The sequence below is a fragment of the Lolium rigidum genome, chromosome 4, assembly GCF_022539505.1.
Source record: "Lolium rigidum isolate FL_2022 chromosome 4, APGP_CSIRO_Lrig_0.1, whole genome shotgun sequence".
Classification (NCBI taxonomy): Eukaryota; Viridiplantae; Streptophyta; class Magnoliopsida; order Poales; family Poaceae; genus Lolium; species Lolium rigidum.
Genome location: NC_061511.1, coordinates 198,154,937 through 198,173,733, shown reverse-complemented (window position 1 = coordinate 198,173,733; position 18,797 = coordinate 198,154,937). Strand labels below are relative to the sequence as shown.

Sequence of the window (18,797 nt, the reverse complement as noted above, 5' to 3'; positions counted from 1 at the left end):
GGGAGACCGCCTTTTTTTGGGTCTCAAGTGGTCGGCTGGTGCAGCGAAATTCCGTGTCTTGTGAAATCTGTGGAGTAGGACTCGCCACCATCCATTTTACAAAGCGAAAGAAAGCACCATCGGAACATTGGACCATGGAGAATGGGCCACTAAGGAGGCATCATTTACCTGGGCAAAGCAAATTGACGCTCTACTACCATGGCGTACAGATTCGGCGACGGTGACGGTTTGAATCGTTTCTGGGGTAACAAGGAGACGGCCTTGCAAATATTGCAGTCCCTTCCCAAAGAAAACAGATATCACGGCGCATTTTACTTCCAAAAGTGGAGCAAGATTTTTCTAAGATCGTTTTTCAGCATGCTCAAAACTGATGCTGTCTACTGCATCGAGCTGTTTAACAGCGTGCACAGATTCAACAAGCATATCATCGACCTGGCAGACTGTCTTCACAAAACGTAGCATGCAAGTGAAAACTAATGCAGATAAAGGGACAAGTGGAGATCATGAAAATGAAGGGGGCATATACTCCTTACGAACAGTACAACATGTATGCACGTCTAATGACGTTGTCCAATACTCCATATATCATATAAATTCTAAGCTGAACAGCCTACTTACTCATCTAGGTAGATAACAAATGGCACAAGTACACAACCCATGACTGTACAGGACCATGATTTCACAGCTGGGTAAAGGAGACAACAGCATGGAATGCACATCGAAACATCCTATAGTTTGTATTCTCTACCATGATACACCGTTGTCGCTACACTTCTGAATTCTCAGTTTCAACCACTTTCGATCTGAAGGAATATAACGATCTTAAGAGGTAGTCCCCAAACCATACCAAGCTTCCTGTTGGGAGTAAAACATCCACCATGTGGGTAAAGAACCCTAATCCCAAAACCATGGCCCCCATTGCGAATCCAAAGGGTCTTTTAGCTAGAAAAGTCATCAGCCGATTTTCCTCTTCTTCAGGTCCCGCAGTACTGCGTTTTTTGTTTTCTCATCTACAGCTTCTAGCGCCAGAATCACATCCTCTGCATCACCATCTTTTGGCCTTTCAACACGGCTGGAGGAGGCATTCTTTACACGATCCTGGCTGGACTTACCTTTTGGAGGCCCTACCGACCCCTTGGCGGTAGTGCGTCTTTGACTGCTATTTGAAGAGCTGACATTTCTCATCAACACATCAACGATGTTTCGTTTCAGTGGACCATCTTGCTTGATACCTTTGTTCAGAATTCCAGATGTCATATCCTCATTTGCAGCATCACTATTGCCTACATCAGGTTTTTCAACCATCGTCTCGGGGTCTGTAACTTTGTGAGCTGCAACTGAGCTCCCATTTCCCTTGGTGCTGTTTTTGCTAGATGCTACTCTTGTGTTATGCCGCTTACGATCAAACCATTTGTTAACCTGTTAGCAAAATGCCTTAGTGAGGGTTTGTTCAATGGCAAGACAACTGTCACATGCAACTGGGAATTCATGAAAAGGAGGTACAAACCTGATGGAGTGTCAGACCTACTTCTTGTGCCAAGCTTTCCTTCACAGCACGGCTAGGATATTGATCTGCTGTGAAATGCTCTTGTAGCCTCTGCAAAAAATGAAGTGATTGCGGGTCAATCAAACTTATGATAGAAATATTGCTGGTTAATAAGTTTGTTCAGCTCATTTTTAATAAACTAACATCACTGATGTAGGAAGAAAGTATGCCACTGTACCTGATAAATTATTGGCCCATATTTTCCTTTCGGGACTGAACTATTGCTTCCATTAGGGGTAAGGAGCTCTTCTTCATGTTTTCCATTCACCAAATCATGCAAGCTTTGTTGACCTTGAGCACTTTGCGGAGTGAATTCATTACTCTGGCTCACAAACGAACCTGCTTCACTTTGTTTCCCATTGTGCTTTTCAGGTGTGTTTTTCTCAGGTAAATCTTCACCATGATTCGAATCAAATGGTGCTTCCTGGTTAGCATCCTTCGATTTCAGCAAGACGGGGAAACATATAAGTTCATAAACCAGTGAAACACGTACATGTATGCGCACACAATAGCAAAGATGTACTTGATAATTGAGTTACTAAATTCCGCTCAACAGAAAAATTGAAGGAAACAGTTTAGTATTAGCTCACACTCCTATATTATTACACAATAAGAAAAACTGAAGACAACAGTTCAGTATTAGCTCATACATTATTACACAATAAGAAAAATAGAATGCAACAATTCAGTATCAGCTCATATATTATTACACAATAACTAAATTTAAGACAGAGCTATACGTATCTAGTTCTATATTAGCAGGCTCTCATGTCTGTCTATGCTCACAATCTAATTTATGTTGAGCATCCCGATGATGGCTTTTTTTAATTTTCTGAATAAGGTAATCACTCTCCCAGTTGACAGTAAGGCAAATAAAGATATGAAAAACTTTCATCAAGGTCAAAAACATTATCAGAACAGGTGATAAGACTGAACCTGCTGTTTCCCTGAAGATGGTAAAACCACATATTGGTCACAGTCATCAGAGTCAGATGTGAAGTCTGATTCACCTTGTTTCTCTTTGATATCTTTGTCTGAATCAGGACCTGCTGGATCATAGTCATCATCCTCCGAGTCCTCAGAAGGTAATCCAAGGTCATCAACTTTCTCTTTCTCCTTTACATGTTCCAAATTATCAGAAGAGGTGATAAAATTGGAGTCATCAGAGTCTGACTCATCTGAACATGATTGCTTCTTCTCAATATCTTTATCAGAATCAGGACTTGTTGGATCATAGTCATCATCCTCAGAGTCATCAGAAGGTAATCCAAGGTCAGCAACTTTCTCTATGTTTTCCAAAGGTTCTAGGTTTCCAGAAGAGCCATCTTGTTTGATAGCTTCGTTTTTACATGCATTAGGTTTTTCCAACATCGTGTCTTTGGGGTCTGCAACTTCTATGCGAGTTACCACTGAGCTCCTCTTCCTCTTGTTGCCATGGTTTTCCATGTGAGTGCCATTCTTGGTAGCAGCTACTCTTGCGGCACTACGGGTACTTTCAAACCATTTGTTAACCTGTTAGCAGAAGCCATTGTGGTTTTTTTTTTGTCAATGCTAAGTCAACTGTCACAATGCAATTGGAAATTCATGACAAAGATGTACAAACCTGACGAAATGTCAGCCCTAGTTCTTGGGCCAAGCTTTCTTTAACAGCACGGCTAGGGTATTGGTCTATTGTGAAATGCTTGTTTAGCCTCTGCAAGAAAAAATGAGGCGTTACCAACTTCAACCAAACTTCGGATAGCAAAGCTTGTCCCGCCGATTCTGACAAATATAAACCAGGAAGAGATGAGAATGCTCATTGTACCTCAGTGATTATTGGACCAAACTGCTGTTTCTTAGCTTTACTATTGCTGCCATCAGAGGTAGGCTCCCCTGCATGTAGACCATTTACTAAACCATGAATTCCATCAGGATGCAAGCTTTGTCGAGTACTCTGTGGAGAGAACTCGCTATTCTGCTGCACAGCACGTGCTCCTCTGGAGCTATTGCGTGCAAATGAATCCACTTCATTTCGTTCTTCATCATCTTCTTTGAATGTGCTCTTCCCAGACCACTCTTCACCATCACTTGAATCAGATGGGGCATCTCCATAAGCATCCTTTTGGTTTCAGCATGAAGAGGAAACATGTCAAGTTCATAACCCAGTAAAACACTTTCATCCATGTGCAACCAACAGTTCTACATAAAAGTTGAGTTACTAAATTCTACTAGACAACTGTACTAGATGTAATAGTTTGGCATCAGTTCAAAAACTCCTGCTGTTCCACAAAACCTTGCAACAACAAAATTCAAGAAAGGGCAGATCAACATCAGCTACGTATATTTTGCTAAATTATCAAGGAATGTTTTTAAATCTTGGAACTGCTGGATTTACCTATGTTTCCTGAATAAAGTAAGGACATCACTGGTAATTGATAAAAAAAATACGCCATAGGCTTTCGCAGGGCCAGAAAGGCAGAAACATCGGCAAAATTATTGTCAAAATATGCATGCAGGCAGGCAAGTTGAGGGCTTACATCATACAGTTTTTTGTAGTCCAACTTTTGAACCTGCCTTCTCCCTGAGGGTAAAATTAAATCCGAGTCGATTTCAAGATCCTTAGAAGTGAGATGAGACATTGCTGTGTTAGGCTGAACAGTGGCTCCCTCTATGTCATTACTATGATCTCCGACCTTAGGACCTGACGAAACTTCATCCTGACCACAAGACTTAGCAATCTCAGCACAGAAATCGTCAGAGTCCGATGTGAAGTCTGACTCATCTTGCTTCTCTTCGATATCTTTATCTGAATCAGGACCTGCTGGATCATAGTCATCATCTTCTGAGTCCTCGGAAGGTAATCCAAGGTCATCAACTTTCTCTTTCTCCTTAACATGTTCTGAGTTGTCAGAAGAGGTCATAAAATTTGAGTCATCGGAGTCTGAATCTTCACCCTCATCCTCTTCTGATGATACTTCTACATGACCAGCCACATGCTCTTCAGCAATATTGGGGTCAAAGTCATCATCTTCAGAATCGTCCGATGGAAGATCAGGTACATCAGTTTGCATCTGTCCGTGTGCCACAGCAGCTGCCTCAGGAAAAACTTTCTGCAAAAAATTATGTAGTATCATGGTGGAATATAGTTTAGACTCACTAGCTATGAAACAAGGCCAATCTTAAGTATTCTTAAGAGCCAAACTGTTACCTCCCAAGAGTCATCAATGGAAAGATCGGTCCCTTGGAGTTCATTTATTATGTCTATACAATCTATCTTGCAATCACATGCAGGGCAAAGCCATCCTTCATCTCCCGCTGGGACTACAAGGGAGTGGATTTCATGAATGAATTAATAGTAGAGATAGCAGAAACTTAGATATTGTAACAGATAGGGAAAATAAATCTTACTATCTTTAGTCAGTAAAGGGGGGTTTAAACAGTTCTGGTGGAATCCTCTGTCGCAAACTCCGTCACAGAGAATGATGTCATTATTCAATGTAACGTCTTGGGTACTACAGGTGGAACAAACAATCTGCAAGATGGGAAACATGGTCACTAACTAAAATGCCAAACATAACAGAGCACTACATTAGAAAAGATAATGTGTTTACATACATCATCGCAAGATATCTTTCCTTCAGAATCAAACAAAGATTCCTGGAGTTTCCCCACAGATAGAAGATGATCAAGACTCTGGAAAGCTTCTCGTATTCTCAATTTACACCGCACAATTTCCGCCTTGGCTCGTTCCAGCTCCTTCTCGGGCCTTATCTTTTCCAAACTGCATGTTTGTATATGGGTGACTAACATTTTTATTTTCTAACTTGCAGTACAACGAACTCACAACTAAAAATATCCAAGAACTGTGTCCTCGAACATGAACATTAAGCAAAAAGAGAAAAGAAATGCTCTTGCAACACAGATAAAATAGGAGTAAAATAACAATGTAAATTTTACTGAACCCAAAATCATTTATTACCACTGGCACTGAGGATAATTCATTAATTTGAACTTTAAGCTGTACACGAATCACATATATCCTCTCAAGACAGAAAGACTTCAATAGAGATACAACGATAAAACCATGATAAAGTGTTAACTACGATGAGCGCTCATGCTCAAAGTTCCTTTTTCTTTCTTTTCTCAAAAAGACAAACATATCAAGTGGAACCTCAGGCCCAAAGAGATTCACGACACAACTGATTGAGCTATAGAAAGTTAGACCTCAGGAATTGTAAGTGTATTCCTCAAACTAAATGTACACATGGTGAAACACATCCATCAGTTTTAAACTTATCTAAACATCCACATGGTTGATTAAATGACATTTAAGAAGAAAGACCAAAAGAGGTAGTGTTTTAGCTTAATACCGCAGCTCCGTTATCTTGTAACAATTTTTAGTAATTTTGGGACAGTTCAAAGTCTCTATACTATACAGTGGGACCAAGTTAGTTGCAGCAGATCTTACCAATTCTAGTAAACATATACTTCCTCCGATCCCAAAAAAACGTCGAGCTGTTAGTACAATAGCGTTTTACAGTTACACCCTTCCAAAATCACGAAACTAGACCATCAGTTTAAGTGGATCTGGCCAATGCCACCAGTGCGACCCACGCGCGCTCGTTCCAAGCAATATGGAGTGCGGGTTGTGTACAAGACAAACGCAAGGTTGTTTTCGTAAAATAACCTGCCCGACATTTTTTCTGGATCGGAGGGAGTATATTATATAGCTCCAGAAAAAGAAGTTGCATATAAGTTAACATATATAATATCAACGCGGATAGGGCTTATCCAATGGCTAGATGGGGCATAGATACCCACAGGAATAGCTACGCACACTCATCTAATCGTAGGATCACGGGAACACACAGTAGTAAACGTTCAGGGTTGAAGTCGTAATGGTAGACGCCATCGACGTTATAACAAGAGCATAAATCTGTTATGGTAGCCGCTTTCCTTTACACTTATTATATAGCATATTTTGTAGGGAAAAAAAAAATTTGACAAGACTACACGGTGTGGTGTCATTCAATAGACCGCCCTCTTCTTTTTTGCCCCGCACCATCCCAGTGTCCACATCAAGAATCCAAAACAGGTCACGGGAAGGCCGACGCGTCTGGAGTGTCACGTCCACAAGCTGTTGCCGCTCCCGTGAGGTCATGTCCTGGTGTACTTCAACTGACGCGAGGGGATTTAATTATAGGAAAACGGCAGCATCATCAGCAGTAAAATCCTAAAAAGGTCCTAGCATGGATCAGCGACCCAGCAGAGCACGGGCTGTATTTGTACAGAAGAGGCTCAAGTGACGCGCGGGAAAACAGCAAACACCATGCACGGCACCGACACATACAACTTGCTGTCACGGCTAGCTCACGCAATCGTACCGTTTTCCTTTTGCGAGTACAAAAGCCACAGGCCGCAGATGGTGCTCTGCCACCGCGCCACATTTTTTTACGGAAGACATGGTGCTGCGAATGAATAGGAACAGCCTGGTATCAAAGTTTGCCCAGACTAACAGACTAAGTTCGCATCTCAGACACGGAGAGCAGTTATCTCAAAATTCTAGGACACTCAACCTATGCGTACCTAGCCATGTAGGTAGCAAATCCGCGTCGGGTTTTCTAAACAGGGGGATAGCTACCCACTATTTTTCTATATAACATATAGAAAAGGTAAAATAAAGGTTCAACTAAATGTGACAAGAATGTAAAGGTGAATTCAGGAGAACATGTTAGCAAATCAAATCTAGTATGTGAATAGAGGCGACAAACCTTTGCCTTTTCCATCCTTCGCTGGCATATGCTTCAAGTAGACTTTGCTCATAGTTCATCCGATTCAAAACATATCTAACTCGCTTACGAATTGTCGAGAACTCATTGCCCGAACTTTTCTTCACGGGTTTACCCTTTTTAGCTTTCTTTGCAGCTGGTTTTACCACAGTGTGTACAGGGTCACTGGGTGGCTTTTTTGCAGCCTTTTCTATTAGAGTGTGCACAGAGTCACTAGGTGACTTCTCTTCGACTGAGCTAGAACGAAGACCTCTGGCAGTACTATCAGATGAGCCCAAAGGATAATTTCTACTTGGTGATACTCCGGGTCCTTTCTTTCCCCTGTTAGCTGCCCTTTTATAATTTCTCCTTTCACCCGGTGACTGGGATGTGTATGGGAAACTTTGATGCTTAAAGGTCTCAGTGTTCTGGCTAGAGTTTGCATGATTCCCATCCTCAAGAATGTCCTCAGCAGGACCAGGAGCAGTGCTTTTGTCCATCGGGTGGGGCAAGGAAATTACTCTATTCTAATGAATAATAAACGCAGTTTCGGGGAAATGTCTTCTTGAGGACAGCAAGTGCGCAGTGAAATAGGAACCTCTACAAAATTGCTCCAAATTAAACAGCACCTGCAACAAGTAAATAGAGTATTATCAGCATTGGTGATTGCAAGGACTGATCGAGTTATAACTTTACATAGATAACCCTACATCTTAAAAAAAAACAATGAAGGAGGAGCCTTGTCGTTTTTTAATTAAGGAAGAGGCGTGGGACTCCGAGTCGGACTCGGACTGGCTGGGAAACGCCACCGCGTCCCTCGAGTCGGACTCGGACTGGCTAGGAAACGCCACCGCGTCCCTGCCACTGGGATAAGAACCCATCCGCTCTACATCTTAAAACACTGGATCTAAATCCAGTACAGTAAATTCATTCCATTCACCAATACGAATTGCGCATCATATTAAGTTATTCTCAACATAGTATGAACCCTAGTAACAATTTGCGCACATCTTTATAGCGCAGCGTTGAACATGAATGGGTGCTAAAATTTCCCTGCTACCAAGACACGCGACTTCTCCTGGATGGCAACTATTGACACCGGCAGACAACTGGCCAGCGCTATCGGCAATGTACTACCATTTTAGCACCTAGATCATCCTGGAATTTGCTACCAGTAGTGACCAGCTTCCACAGTTTGTCTATTCACAAGATCATCTCAAAATTCCAACAGCACGAGACCACCTGGAATTCGCTACCAGTAGTTGAAAGGTATTTCATCCCTTGCATAAAACCTGAAAGGGGACAGGGTTCCAACCTGCCCCGAGCAAATGGCAAGTAATTGGGGTTTTGTGGTTCCAGAACCAACAAAGTTCCTAGCCGCTATTGTCCTGAGCCCTGGATCTCTAGCATGACCGGACCAAAGGGAAGTTCAAAACCCTAGAAACCATGCCTCTTCTAAACTGAAACTCCGAACCAAAAAATCAAATCCACAGCACCTGCACAACCACAACTCATTGTAAGGACTGATCGAGTTATAACTTTACATTGATAACCCTACATCTTTAAAAAAAAACATTGAAGGAGGAGCCTCGTCGTTTTTTAATTACGGAAGAGGCGTGGGACTCCGAGTCGGACTCGGACTGGCTGGGAAACACCACCGCGTCCCTGCCACTGGGATAAAAACCCATCCGCTCTACATCTTAAAACACTGGATTTAAATTACTTCTTAAAACACTGGATCTAAATCCAGTACAGTAAATTCATTCCATTCACCAATACGAATTGTGCATCATATTAAGTTATTCTCAACACAGTATGAACCCTAGTAACAATTTGCGCACATCTTTATAGCGCAGCGTTGAACATGAATGGGTGCTAAAATTTCCCTGCTACCAAGACACGTGACTTGGCCTGGATGGCAACTATTGACACCGGCAGACAACTGGCCAGCGCTATCGGCAATGTACTACCATTTTAGCACCTAGACCATCCTGGAATTTGCTACCGGTAGTGACCAACTTCCACAGTTTGTCTATTCGGGAGGTCATCTCAAAATTCCAACAGCACGAGACCACCCTGGAATTCGCTACTGGTAGTTGAAAGCTATTTCTTCCCTTGCTTAATACCTGAAAGGGGACAGGGTTCCAACCCGCCCCGACCAAATGGCAAGTAATTGGGGTTTTGTGGTTCCAGAACCGACCAGATCAACAAAGTTCCTAGCCGCTATTGTCCTAAGCCCCGGATCTCTAGCATGACCGGACCAAAGGGAGGTTCGAAACCCTAGAAACCATGCCTCTTCTAAACTGAAACCCCGAACCGACAAATCCACAGCACCTGCACAACCCACCAGCCCTACACAGCCCGCCGCTCAACCCCAACACAGCAGAACGCCGGCGTGCAGACCACCGCAAACTCCCCGATCTCACGGAGAGCCGCTGCCTCCGCGAGGCGAAATCTACCGCGAAAACATTTTGGATTTGGGCGAAGAGGCGGGAACTGGGAAACGGGCTCGAGGTAGCGGGCGGGAAAAGGGAAGCTATAGGGGCGGGGCGGCGCGGAGGAGGGCGTGGGGACAGGGTGCTCACCGCGGTAGCCGCCGGCGCCGGCGCCGCCAGGAGAGGAGGGCCTCCTCTGGCGAAGCTCGACGGCTGTCTCCTGTGTGTCCCGGGCGGCGTGAGCGAGCGATGACCGATGAGGACGCCAGCCGAGGAGCGCTTAAAAAGAAGGAAGAAGGCCACGCTGCGTGCGCGGCGCTTGTCCGTTTGCTCGCCGCCCCAACTACCTCGGTCAGCGGAGATTATGGCCTTTCGGCCCGGCCACGGCCCATTTCGGCCTGCCAATGAATAAGGCTCTAGACCCGAGAGCAGAGAAAACTCTAGTCTAGGGGGAAAAAAACCTTTTCAAAGGTGACATTCACGCTTCTCTGTATTTTTTCTTCGGTTTTTTTATAATTTTTAAAAAATGATAGGCAAGAAATCGCCCCAACTTCTATCCCACATGTTAGGTGGGAGAGTATACTTAGTCACTAAGCAAAAAAAAAAAACCAACTACCTTTCCACGTGGTAGGTGGGAGAGTATACTTCGTCATTAAGCAAAAAAAAATAACTCCAACTACCCTCCCGCGTGGTTGGTGGGAGGGCATACTTGGTCATTTGGCAAAAATGAACAGAAATACCCTCCCACATGGTTGGTGGGAGGGCATTATTGGTCTTTCACAAGAAAATAGTCCCACCTACCCACCCACATGGTAGGTGGGGAGTATCCTTAGTCATTAAGCAAAAAATAACCCCGATTATCCTCCCACATGGTAGGTGGGAGGGCATTGATCGTTTGGCAACCTATGTGGTAGGTGGGAGGGCATTCTAGGTAATTTGCCAACAAATGACCCAAACTGATGTGGGTATACTTCATGGCTATGCCAACAATATGATCTGGATCTGGCAAGTCCGGGTGGACCACAGATGGTGGAGGTGGCTTACAGCCCACCGGGCGGCCCAGTTGCTGTTGATAGAAGATGCGGGAAGTCCATCTCAGGAACAGGAGCCGGATCCCAACCGACCTACGCCAGCAGTCGGATCCATGGAGGCCCATGAAGTGTACGGATCCATGACGACAAGCTAGATCTAGGTGAATTCTTGACGTGCACACAATGTATTCCGTAGTTAGGTGTCTTGTATTCCGGCTAGGACTCTCCACAGAAACCCTAGATCATTGCACCTTTATAAGCAGGATCCCGGGAGGCACAACCAAAACTCATTATAACAACGCGAAAGCGCCCAGATAATTCCATACAAGCAGTAGTAGGCCCTACTTCCGAGCAGTGTGTTTCGAAGCTGGGTTAACCGCGTACCACCATCCCAATGGCTCTTCGCCCTATGGCCCCCACTTCTTCCCCCCTTCGTGAGGATCCCTCTTCCAGGGTATCGTCGAATAGGCAACGACAGTTGGTGCCCACCGTGGGGCCAACGGCATCTGGAGGCCAGAACCGGGAGGGTTCTACCTTCGGAGGCATCGGCGATACCATCGCCGGGGGGCGTGTCTTGTATGTTGGAAACTTTCCGATCGTCCCTCGGGACGAGTCGCTGGATTACGGCTAGGACCCACCCGTCAACCTATCCATCATCTCGATCGGCGGGATACACATCTTCATCGGCGAGACCATCGATTCCGACGGAAACGCACCGGTAAGTAACGTAGCTACGACCACCGCTGAGCAGGACGCATCCGCGATGATCCGATCTAAGATGCAAGAGCTTCCGAAGGAAGATTCCGCCTTAAGTCTGGAAATTTCAAAGCCCACCAAATCCGCCCCTGAGCAGGAAACAACGGTGGAAGACCAATGCAGATCCGCCTGGGTTTCCCAGGTGTTAGAGAAGCAAAGGTGTCACTTCGTGCACTTCCTCGCGCACAAACCCGGATCCGCCCCTCCAGAGGAAGGCGCTGGACCCGTGCAGGCAGAGGATGCCGGAGACAACAACAACTCCGAGCACTAAGAAGGAGCAGGAGACAACGAAGACTCGATTCTTGACGGCCTCAGCCTATTCTCAGATGACGTCTCACCTATCGCTTCGTCGGAGTACGAGAGGTACTGCAAGGAGCTAGAGGACTGATACGTCTCCGACGTATCGATAATTTCTTGTGTTCCATGCCACATTATTGATGTTATCTACATGTTATATGCACACTTTATGTCATATTCGTGCATTTTCTGGAACTAACCTATTAACAAGATGCCGAAGTGCCGGTTCCGTTTCTGTTGTTTTTGGTTTCGTAAATCCTAGTAACGAAATATTCTCGGAATCGGACGAAATCAACGCCAAAGATCTTAGAATCCCCGGAAGCATCCAGAACACACCGGAGAGGTCGGAGGGGGCCACAGGCCCACCAAACCATAGGCTGGCGCGGCCGGAGGGGGCCGCGCCGCCCTATGGTGTGGCCCCCGTCAGCCCTCCCTGCGCCGCCTCTTCGCCTATATAAAGCCCCCGGATCGAAAACCCCGAGGCGAAGAACCACGATACGGAAAACCTTCCGGAGCCGCCGCCATCGCGAAGCCAAGATCCGGGGGACAGGAGTCTCTGCTTCCGGCACCCTGCCGGAGCGGGGAAGTGCCCCGGAAGGCTTCTCCATCGACACCGCTGCCATCTCCACCGCCATCTTCATCACCGCTGCTGCTCCCATGAGGAGGGAGTAGTTCTCCATCGAGGCTCGGGGCTGTACCGTGTAGCTATGTGGTTCATCTCTCTCCTATATGTTTCAATACAATAATCTCATGAGCTGCCTTACATGATTGAGATTCATATGATGATGCTTGTAATCTAGATGTCATTATGCTAGTCAAGTGAGTTTTACTTATGTGATCTCCGGAGACTCCTTGTCCCACGTGTGTAAAGGTGACAGTGTGTGCACCGTGTGGGTCTCTTAGGCCATATTTCACGAATACTTACTCAATGTTGAATGGCATAGTGAGGTGCTTATTTATATCTCTTTATGATTGCAGCATGTTTTGTATCACAATTTATCTATGTGCTACTCTAGTGATTTGTTATTAAAGTAGTTTATTCCTCCTGCATGTGTGCAAAGGTGACGAGTGCGTGCACCGTGTTAGTACTTGGTTTATGCTATGATCATGATCTCTTGTAGATTGCGAAGTTAACTATTGCTATGATAATATTGATGTGATCTATTCCTCCTACATATGCATGAAGGTGACGAGTGTGCATGCTATGCTAGTACTTGGTTTAGTCTGTTGATCTATCTTACACTTAAGGTTACTAAAACATGAGCATTATTGTGGAGCTTGTTAACTCCGGCATTGAGGGTTCGTGTAATCCTACGCAATGTGTTCATCATCCAACAAAGTGTAGAGTATGCATTTATCTATTATGTTATGTGATCAATGTTGAGAGTGTCCACTAGTGAAAGTGTAATCCCTAGGCCTTGTTCCTAAATATCGCTATCGTCTGCTTGTTTCTTGTTTCATTGCGTTACTACTGCTGCGTTACTACTGCTACATTACTACCGCTTGCTTACCGTCCCGGGCAAAGCACTTTTCGGTGTCGTTGCCGTTGCTACTGCTTATTCATACCACCTGTATTTCACTATCTCTTCGCCGAACTAGTGCACCTATTAGGTGTGTTGGGGACGCAAGAGACTTCTTGCTTTGTGGTTGCAGGGTTGCATGAGAGGGATATCTTTGACCTCTTCCTCCCTGAGCTCGATAAACCTTGGGTATCCACTTAAGGGAAACTTGCTGCTGTTCTACAAACCTCTGCTCTTGGAGGCCCAACACTGTCTACAAGAATAGAAGCTCCCGTAGACATCAAGGACGTAGAGAAAGAGGATGGTGAATCATCTCTGCCAAAGCAGGTCTTCGTGACCCTGACTGGAGGTGATGACGATGAGGATGACGATCCGAAGAAGACTCCGTCTAGCGCTAACATCCCGGCTCCAGCTTAGCCGGAGGCACCGCCGCGGGTTCGTACCCGTGATACACCGGAGCCATCACATGGCCGGAGCCTAAAGTTCTATCAAGGGATGGATGCTGACACACTCGTGGAGGTAGCCGGAGAACATGGAGAGCACGTTCAGCAGCCGAAGCTCCTGATGACCCCAATCACACCATATATGGTTGTGGATCTGTAGGCTCTGGAAACTAAGCGTAAGGAACTCGCAGGCTCCTGCATGGATCTCCTTCACCATCACCTAGTAGGGGAGGCGGACGCGAAGGGCGGAGGTCACACTCCCGCTCAGAATCCCCTGAGCATAGGCAGAGCTCGTGTGACGCACGGGAACATCTCAACGAATACAGGATTGATTACATTGGCCCAAAATGTTTTGGGAAGAGCATCCGGGAGGACAAAACGCCGAAAGGCTTGAACCTCAAACTACTCGGAAACTTGAAGCATTATGATGGCAGAGACAGACCCGACACCTGGATTGATGAGTACTTCAATGCAGTCAGCTTTGCCGGAGGGACCCCAAACATGGCCAGTCGCATGCTCTAGTTGTACCTTGTTGGTCCAGCCCGAACTTGACTCAGCGTCCTCCCGGAGAACTCCATGTTTTGCTGGTTTGAGCTGAAGATAGACTTTGAGGTTCACTTCAGGGGCACCTACAAAAGACCATCCACGGCTAGTGACCTACATGCATGTGTCCAGAAGAAAAACGAAACCTCTAGAGAGTACCTTTGTCGATGGTTGGAAACAAGGAACGAGTGCGAAAATGTCGATGATCGCACAACTATGCTAGCCTACATGGGTGGCTTGCAGAGGGGAGGAATGCTCCGACACAAATTGAAGTGCGAGTAAAATGACCAGAAGTTGGACCTGGACAAAATGATTTCCATTGCCAGCACCCACTCTGCCGCCGATGATGACGCAAGAGGAGAACTTCCAGCAACAACCTTACCCCTGCACCAGCGAAGAAGAATCACGATGGCAATAACAAGCGGAAGAATCCCTCCATTGACCCAAAGAGCAGCGGATCCGACATGGTTGCCATGACGTTCCAGCGTGGTGGTCAAGGAGGTGGAACAGGCCGCGGTCGCGGTGGCGGAGCCGACAGGGGCCAGCAGCGCGCGGACGAAGTCATCGCTGATGGACCCCACGCTCCCCAAACCTATGAAGAGTATAGGGATATGGCGTGCCTGGCTCACATTGATCCGGCAATGGGCAAATCCTCTCACACAAATCGCAACTGCAAAAAGGTCAATGATCTTAAGACGGATCCAGAAGCAGGATACAAGCGTGCCAGGAAGCACCGCCCACACGGCAAAGGAGGCAAAGGCAAGAACAAGGATAAGGATGAGGATAGCTCCGAGGCGATGAATGAGGATAGGGCTTCGCCGGAACCCAAAGAGGGTAACGCAGCCAACACCTCCAACCCCTTCGGAAAGAAAAGCGCTGGTGCATATCACACCTTCCTCGAAACTCCAACAGTTCGGGTGAAGAAATCCGCCCTCCGGACCTTGAGCGCCACACTTCCGATTGTGATGCATTATGTTAAGTGGTCGGAAAAACCTTGCACCTTTGATAGAGCCAATCATCCGGCCGTCATCCCTAAAGATTGCTACACTTTGGTTGTTAGTCCCCACATCGACGGGTATGACTTCTCCAAATGCATCATGGACGGTGGAGCCAGCCTGAATATCATGTACCTAGAGACTTTGGAGAAGATGAACCTTACCAAGGAACAACTCAAGCACAGCACCACGGTATTACATGGTGTGGTTCCGGGTAAAAAGGTGAACTCCTTGGGCAGCATCAAACTTCCTGTGGCCTTCAGTGATGTTAATAACTACCGTGAGGAGATGATCACGTTTGAAGTTGTGCCCTTTAAAAGCTCCTATCATGTAATCTTCGGCATGCCCACTTACCACAAGTTCCATGCGAGGTCGTGCTACATCTACAATAAGCTCAAGATTCCAGGTCCTAACGGTACGATCACCGTATCCGGAGACTACAAGAAAGCTCGGGATTGCGAGGAGGGCGAAGTCGCCTTCACGGAGTCAGTTATCTCTAGATCAGAGTTACAAGGCTATAGAGTCACGGTGGATCCGACTAAGATGCACACCACCAAGAAGCAGATCTCCGACCAGAAGACCACGTTCAAGGCTGTGATGGTGCTTATCATTACGCTGACTTCACACTGTTGGGGAACCCCAAGAGGAAGGTATGATGAGCAGAGTAGCAAGTTTTCCCTCAGTACGAAACCAAGGTTTAATCGACCAGTAGGAGAAAGGCGTGACTTCTGAAGGTGTTGCTAGCTGACTAGTAGCAGGGCGTGCGCACTACCGGCGTCTGCAACAACGTGGAACCTTCACACAACACAACCAAAATACTTTGCCCCAACTTACAGTGAGGTTTTCAATCTCACCAGTTTTGTTGAACACAAAGAATTAAATGTATCGAGTGGAAGGATATGTTTGCAGTAATTAAAGAGAACAGAGCTTTGTAGTAAGTAACATAATATGGTTGCAGTAGATGAATTTATCAGTGTAAAGGAAAGGACCGGGGTCCACAGTTCACTAGAGGTAAACCTGGGCATTCCCGGTTTAAAGTGGTTTACACAGTTTCCTCAAACCAGCCCGCCAGTACCAGGTTTAATTGGATTGGTTTGGTTTACACCGTTTAAGTAGGAGATGATAAAACGGGTTGGTGTGGGCTGGTTTAACGGTGTATACGGTTTTGGAACCGGGACAGGGGCGGGCGGCCAGGCGGTGGACGGCAGACGGCAAGGAGAGGACTGGCGACGAACGGCCAGGATAGCGGCGACCGGGAGAGAACTAGTACGGCAGCGGGGAGAGCGGCGGGGAGAGCGGCGGTAGGGGCGGCAGGGACAACAGCGGTCAGGGCGGCGGCGGACAGCCGGGACAGCGACGGTCGGGAGAGAACCCGGACGGCGGCCGAGACAACAGTGGCCAGGTCCGCGGCGGCCGGAATCGGATGGGCGGTGGCTTGAATTGAACGGGAGGCGGCGGACGCCGGGACAACGGCGGCCGGGAGAGAACTAGTACGGCAGCCGAGACAGTGGCGGGCAGGACCGCGGCAGCCGGAATCGGACGGGAGGCGGCCGGAATTGGACGGGAGGTGGCGGCCATGGGCAGCGCCTTCCACAGCCCGGCCGTGCACCTTCGCGCTGCCGGCGGGCAGCTTGTCGCTGCTGATGGCGACCCTCAAGCCCCTAGGAGAGCAGCACCAGGACATCGCGGTTTGTGTGTGTACAGGCCGAATGGTTTCGTCAGGTTCAGCCAGTCTCAAACCAGTTACAGTTTTGTGCTCGTGGTTTCAATCCTCAAACCAGCTTGAACCCAATTGAAACCGTATAGCTGGTCCGGTGCGGGCTGGGCACATGGTTTAGCTGGTTTGACACCAAACCATGAACAGACTGAACTAGAGGTGTCTCTCCATAAGGATAAATAGCATGTTGGGTGAACAAATTACAGCTGGACAATTGATAGAATATCGACCATACTGACATAGGCATCCCAAATGGGCCATCTAATAGAGCTCAAAAAGTAATCTCACGACAGGTGTTTATGGCAGAGAAAATGCCTCCACCAACAGTTGAGTACCTCAATTGGTCAGGGCAAGACATCGGCTTCACCATAGCGGACCACCCACAGCAAGTTCCTCGACCGGGCAGTCAGCACTCATTTTGCCAGCAGTTATCGCAGGATTTGACGTTTCTCGAGTATTCATAGATGGTGGCAGCAGCTTAAACCTCATGTATGCAGATACATTGAGGAAGATGAACATATCCTTAGCAAACCTGAAGCCAACAGACACAAGGTTCCACGGCATCACACCAGAGAAACCAAGTTACCCATTGGGGAAGATCAACCTCGACGTTCAGTTTGGAACCCGAGAAAATTATAGAATCGAGAAACTGGAGTTTGAAGTCGTGGATTTCCCATCGCAATGACCACGCTTTGTTGGGACGACCAGCATACGCTAGATTTATGGCGAGTACCACACTATACATACCTGTTATGGAGATTGCCTGGACCCAAGGGACCAATCACGGTCAAAGGGAGTTTTGCCTTAGCTGATAAGTGCGACAAGGATTTCCATCGGTTATCAGAAACCTTCGGGATGCAAGCTGAATACTTGGCGTCGAAGAGCATGACTGATTACGACGTATTGCCATACGTCGGAAGGCCAAATAAAGAATCAACTTTCAACACGGAGAAAAATTCTAAGGAGGTGCAGATTCACCCGACGGATCCAAAAAAGACGACATCCATTGCAAACAACATGGATATCGCATAGGAAAGCGCGCTCGTCGAGTTCCTCCGTGAGAACCGGAAAATCTTCGCATGGTGTCCAGCTGACATGCCAGGAGTACCCGAGGAACTTGCCGAGCACCACCTAAATTTGGATCCAACAATGAAACCAATCAAACAACCTTTGCGGCGTTTTCGAACCAAACCGCAAAGCCATGCTATCGAAATAAATCGACTAGAGGAAGCTGGTTTTATCGGAGAGATATCTACGAAGCCACATGGGTAGCTAACCCGGTGATGGTGCCGAAGAAAACACGACAAGTCCTTCGCATGTGCGTCGACTTCACGTGTCTCAACAAACATTGCCCTAAGGATCACTTTCCCTCCCAAGGATCGATCAAATTATCGACTCCACTGGCAGTTGTGAACGTCTTTCCTTTTGGATGCATACTCGGTTATAACCAGATCAGATTAAAAGAAGATGATGAAGCCAAAACAGCGTTTATTACACCTTACGGCGTGTTTTGCTACAAGACAATGCCCTTCGGTCTAAAAATGCGGGAGCAACATATCGGAGGATGATGCGAAGTGTTTAGCAACACAGATTGGGAAAAACGTGCAAGTATACATCGATGATGTCGTCATAACATCAAAAAAGGAGCAACGCTGATCGAGGATCTCAAAGAAACTTTTGACAACCTCGACAAATTCCGCCTCAAGCTGAACCCGACGAAGTGTTCTTTTGGCGTCCCAGACAGGAGAACTTCCGGGGTTTCTAGTT

The 18,797-nt window shown here is 46.7% G+C and overlaps 1 protein-coding gene across 1 annotated transcript; it reads right to left on the bottom strand.

The window, feature by feature from the left end:
- Window positions 1-501: 501 nt before the first annotated feature.
- On the bottom strand, window positions 502-7,922 carry LOC124706827 (homeobox protein HOX1A-like). Its single transcript, XM_047238496.1, has 11 exons — window positions 7,297-7,922; window positions 5,141-5,306; window positions 4,934-5,057; window positions 4,734-4,846; window positions 4,063-4,635; window positions 3,351-3,644; window positions 3,150-3,239; window positions 2,483-3,058; window positions 1,725-1,982; window positions 1,508-1,597; window positions 502-1,419 (listed from the first exon to the last, which is right to left on the bottom strand). The coding sequence occupies exons 1-11, from the start codon at window positions 7,791-7,793 to the stop codon at window positions 955-957; spliced, it is 3,246 nt and encodes a 1,081-aa protein (XP_047094452.1). The 5' UTR covers window positions 7,794-7,922; the 3' UTR covers window positions 502-954.
- Between the last annotated feature and the right edge of the window lie 10,875 nt (window positions 7,923-18,797).

What these genes read in the sequence shown, in the direction of transcription:
- LOC124706827 (XM_047238496.1), bottom strand. Translation starts at nt 7,793, where the DNA reads ATGGACAAAAGCACTGCTCCTGGTCCTGCTGAGGACATTCTTGAGGAT. An exon ending in TTGGTCCAATAATCACTGAG is followed by an intron (nt 3,240 to 3,350) that starts GTACAATGAGCA and finishes TTTTTCTTGCAG; the next exon opens with AGGCTAAACAAGCATTTCAC. An exon ending in TAGGTCTGACACTCCATCAG is followed by an intron (nt 1,420 to 1,507) that starts GTTTGTACCTCC and finishes TTTTGCTAACAG; the next exon opens with GTTAACAAATGGTTTGATCG.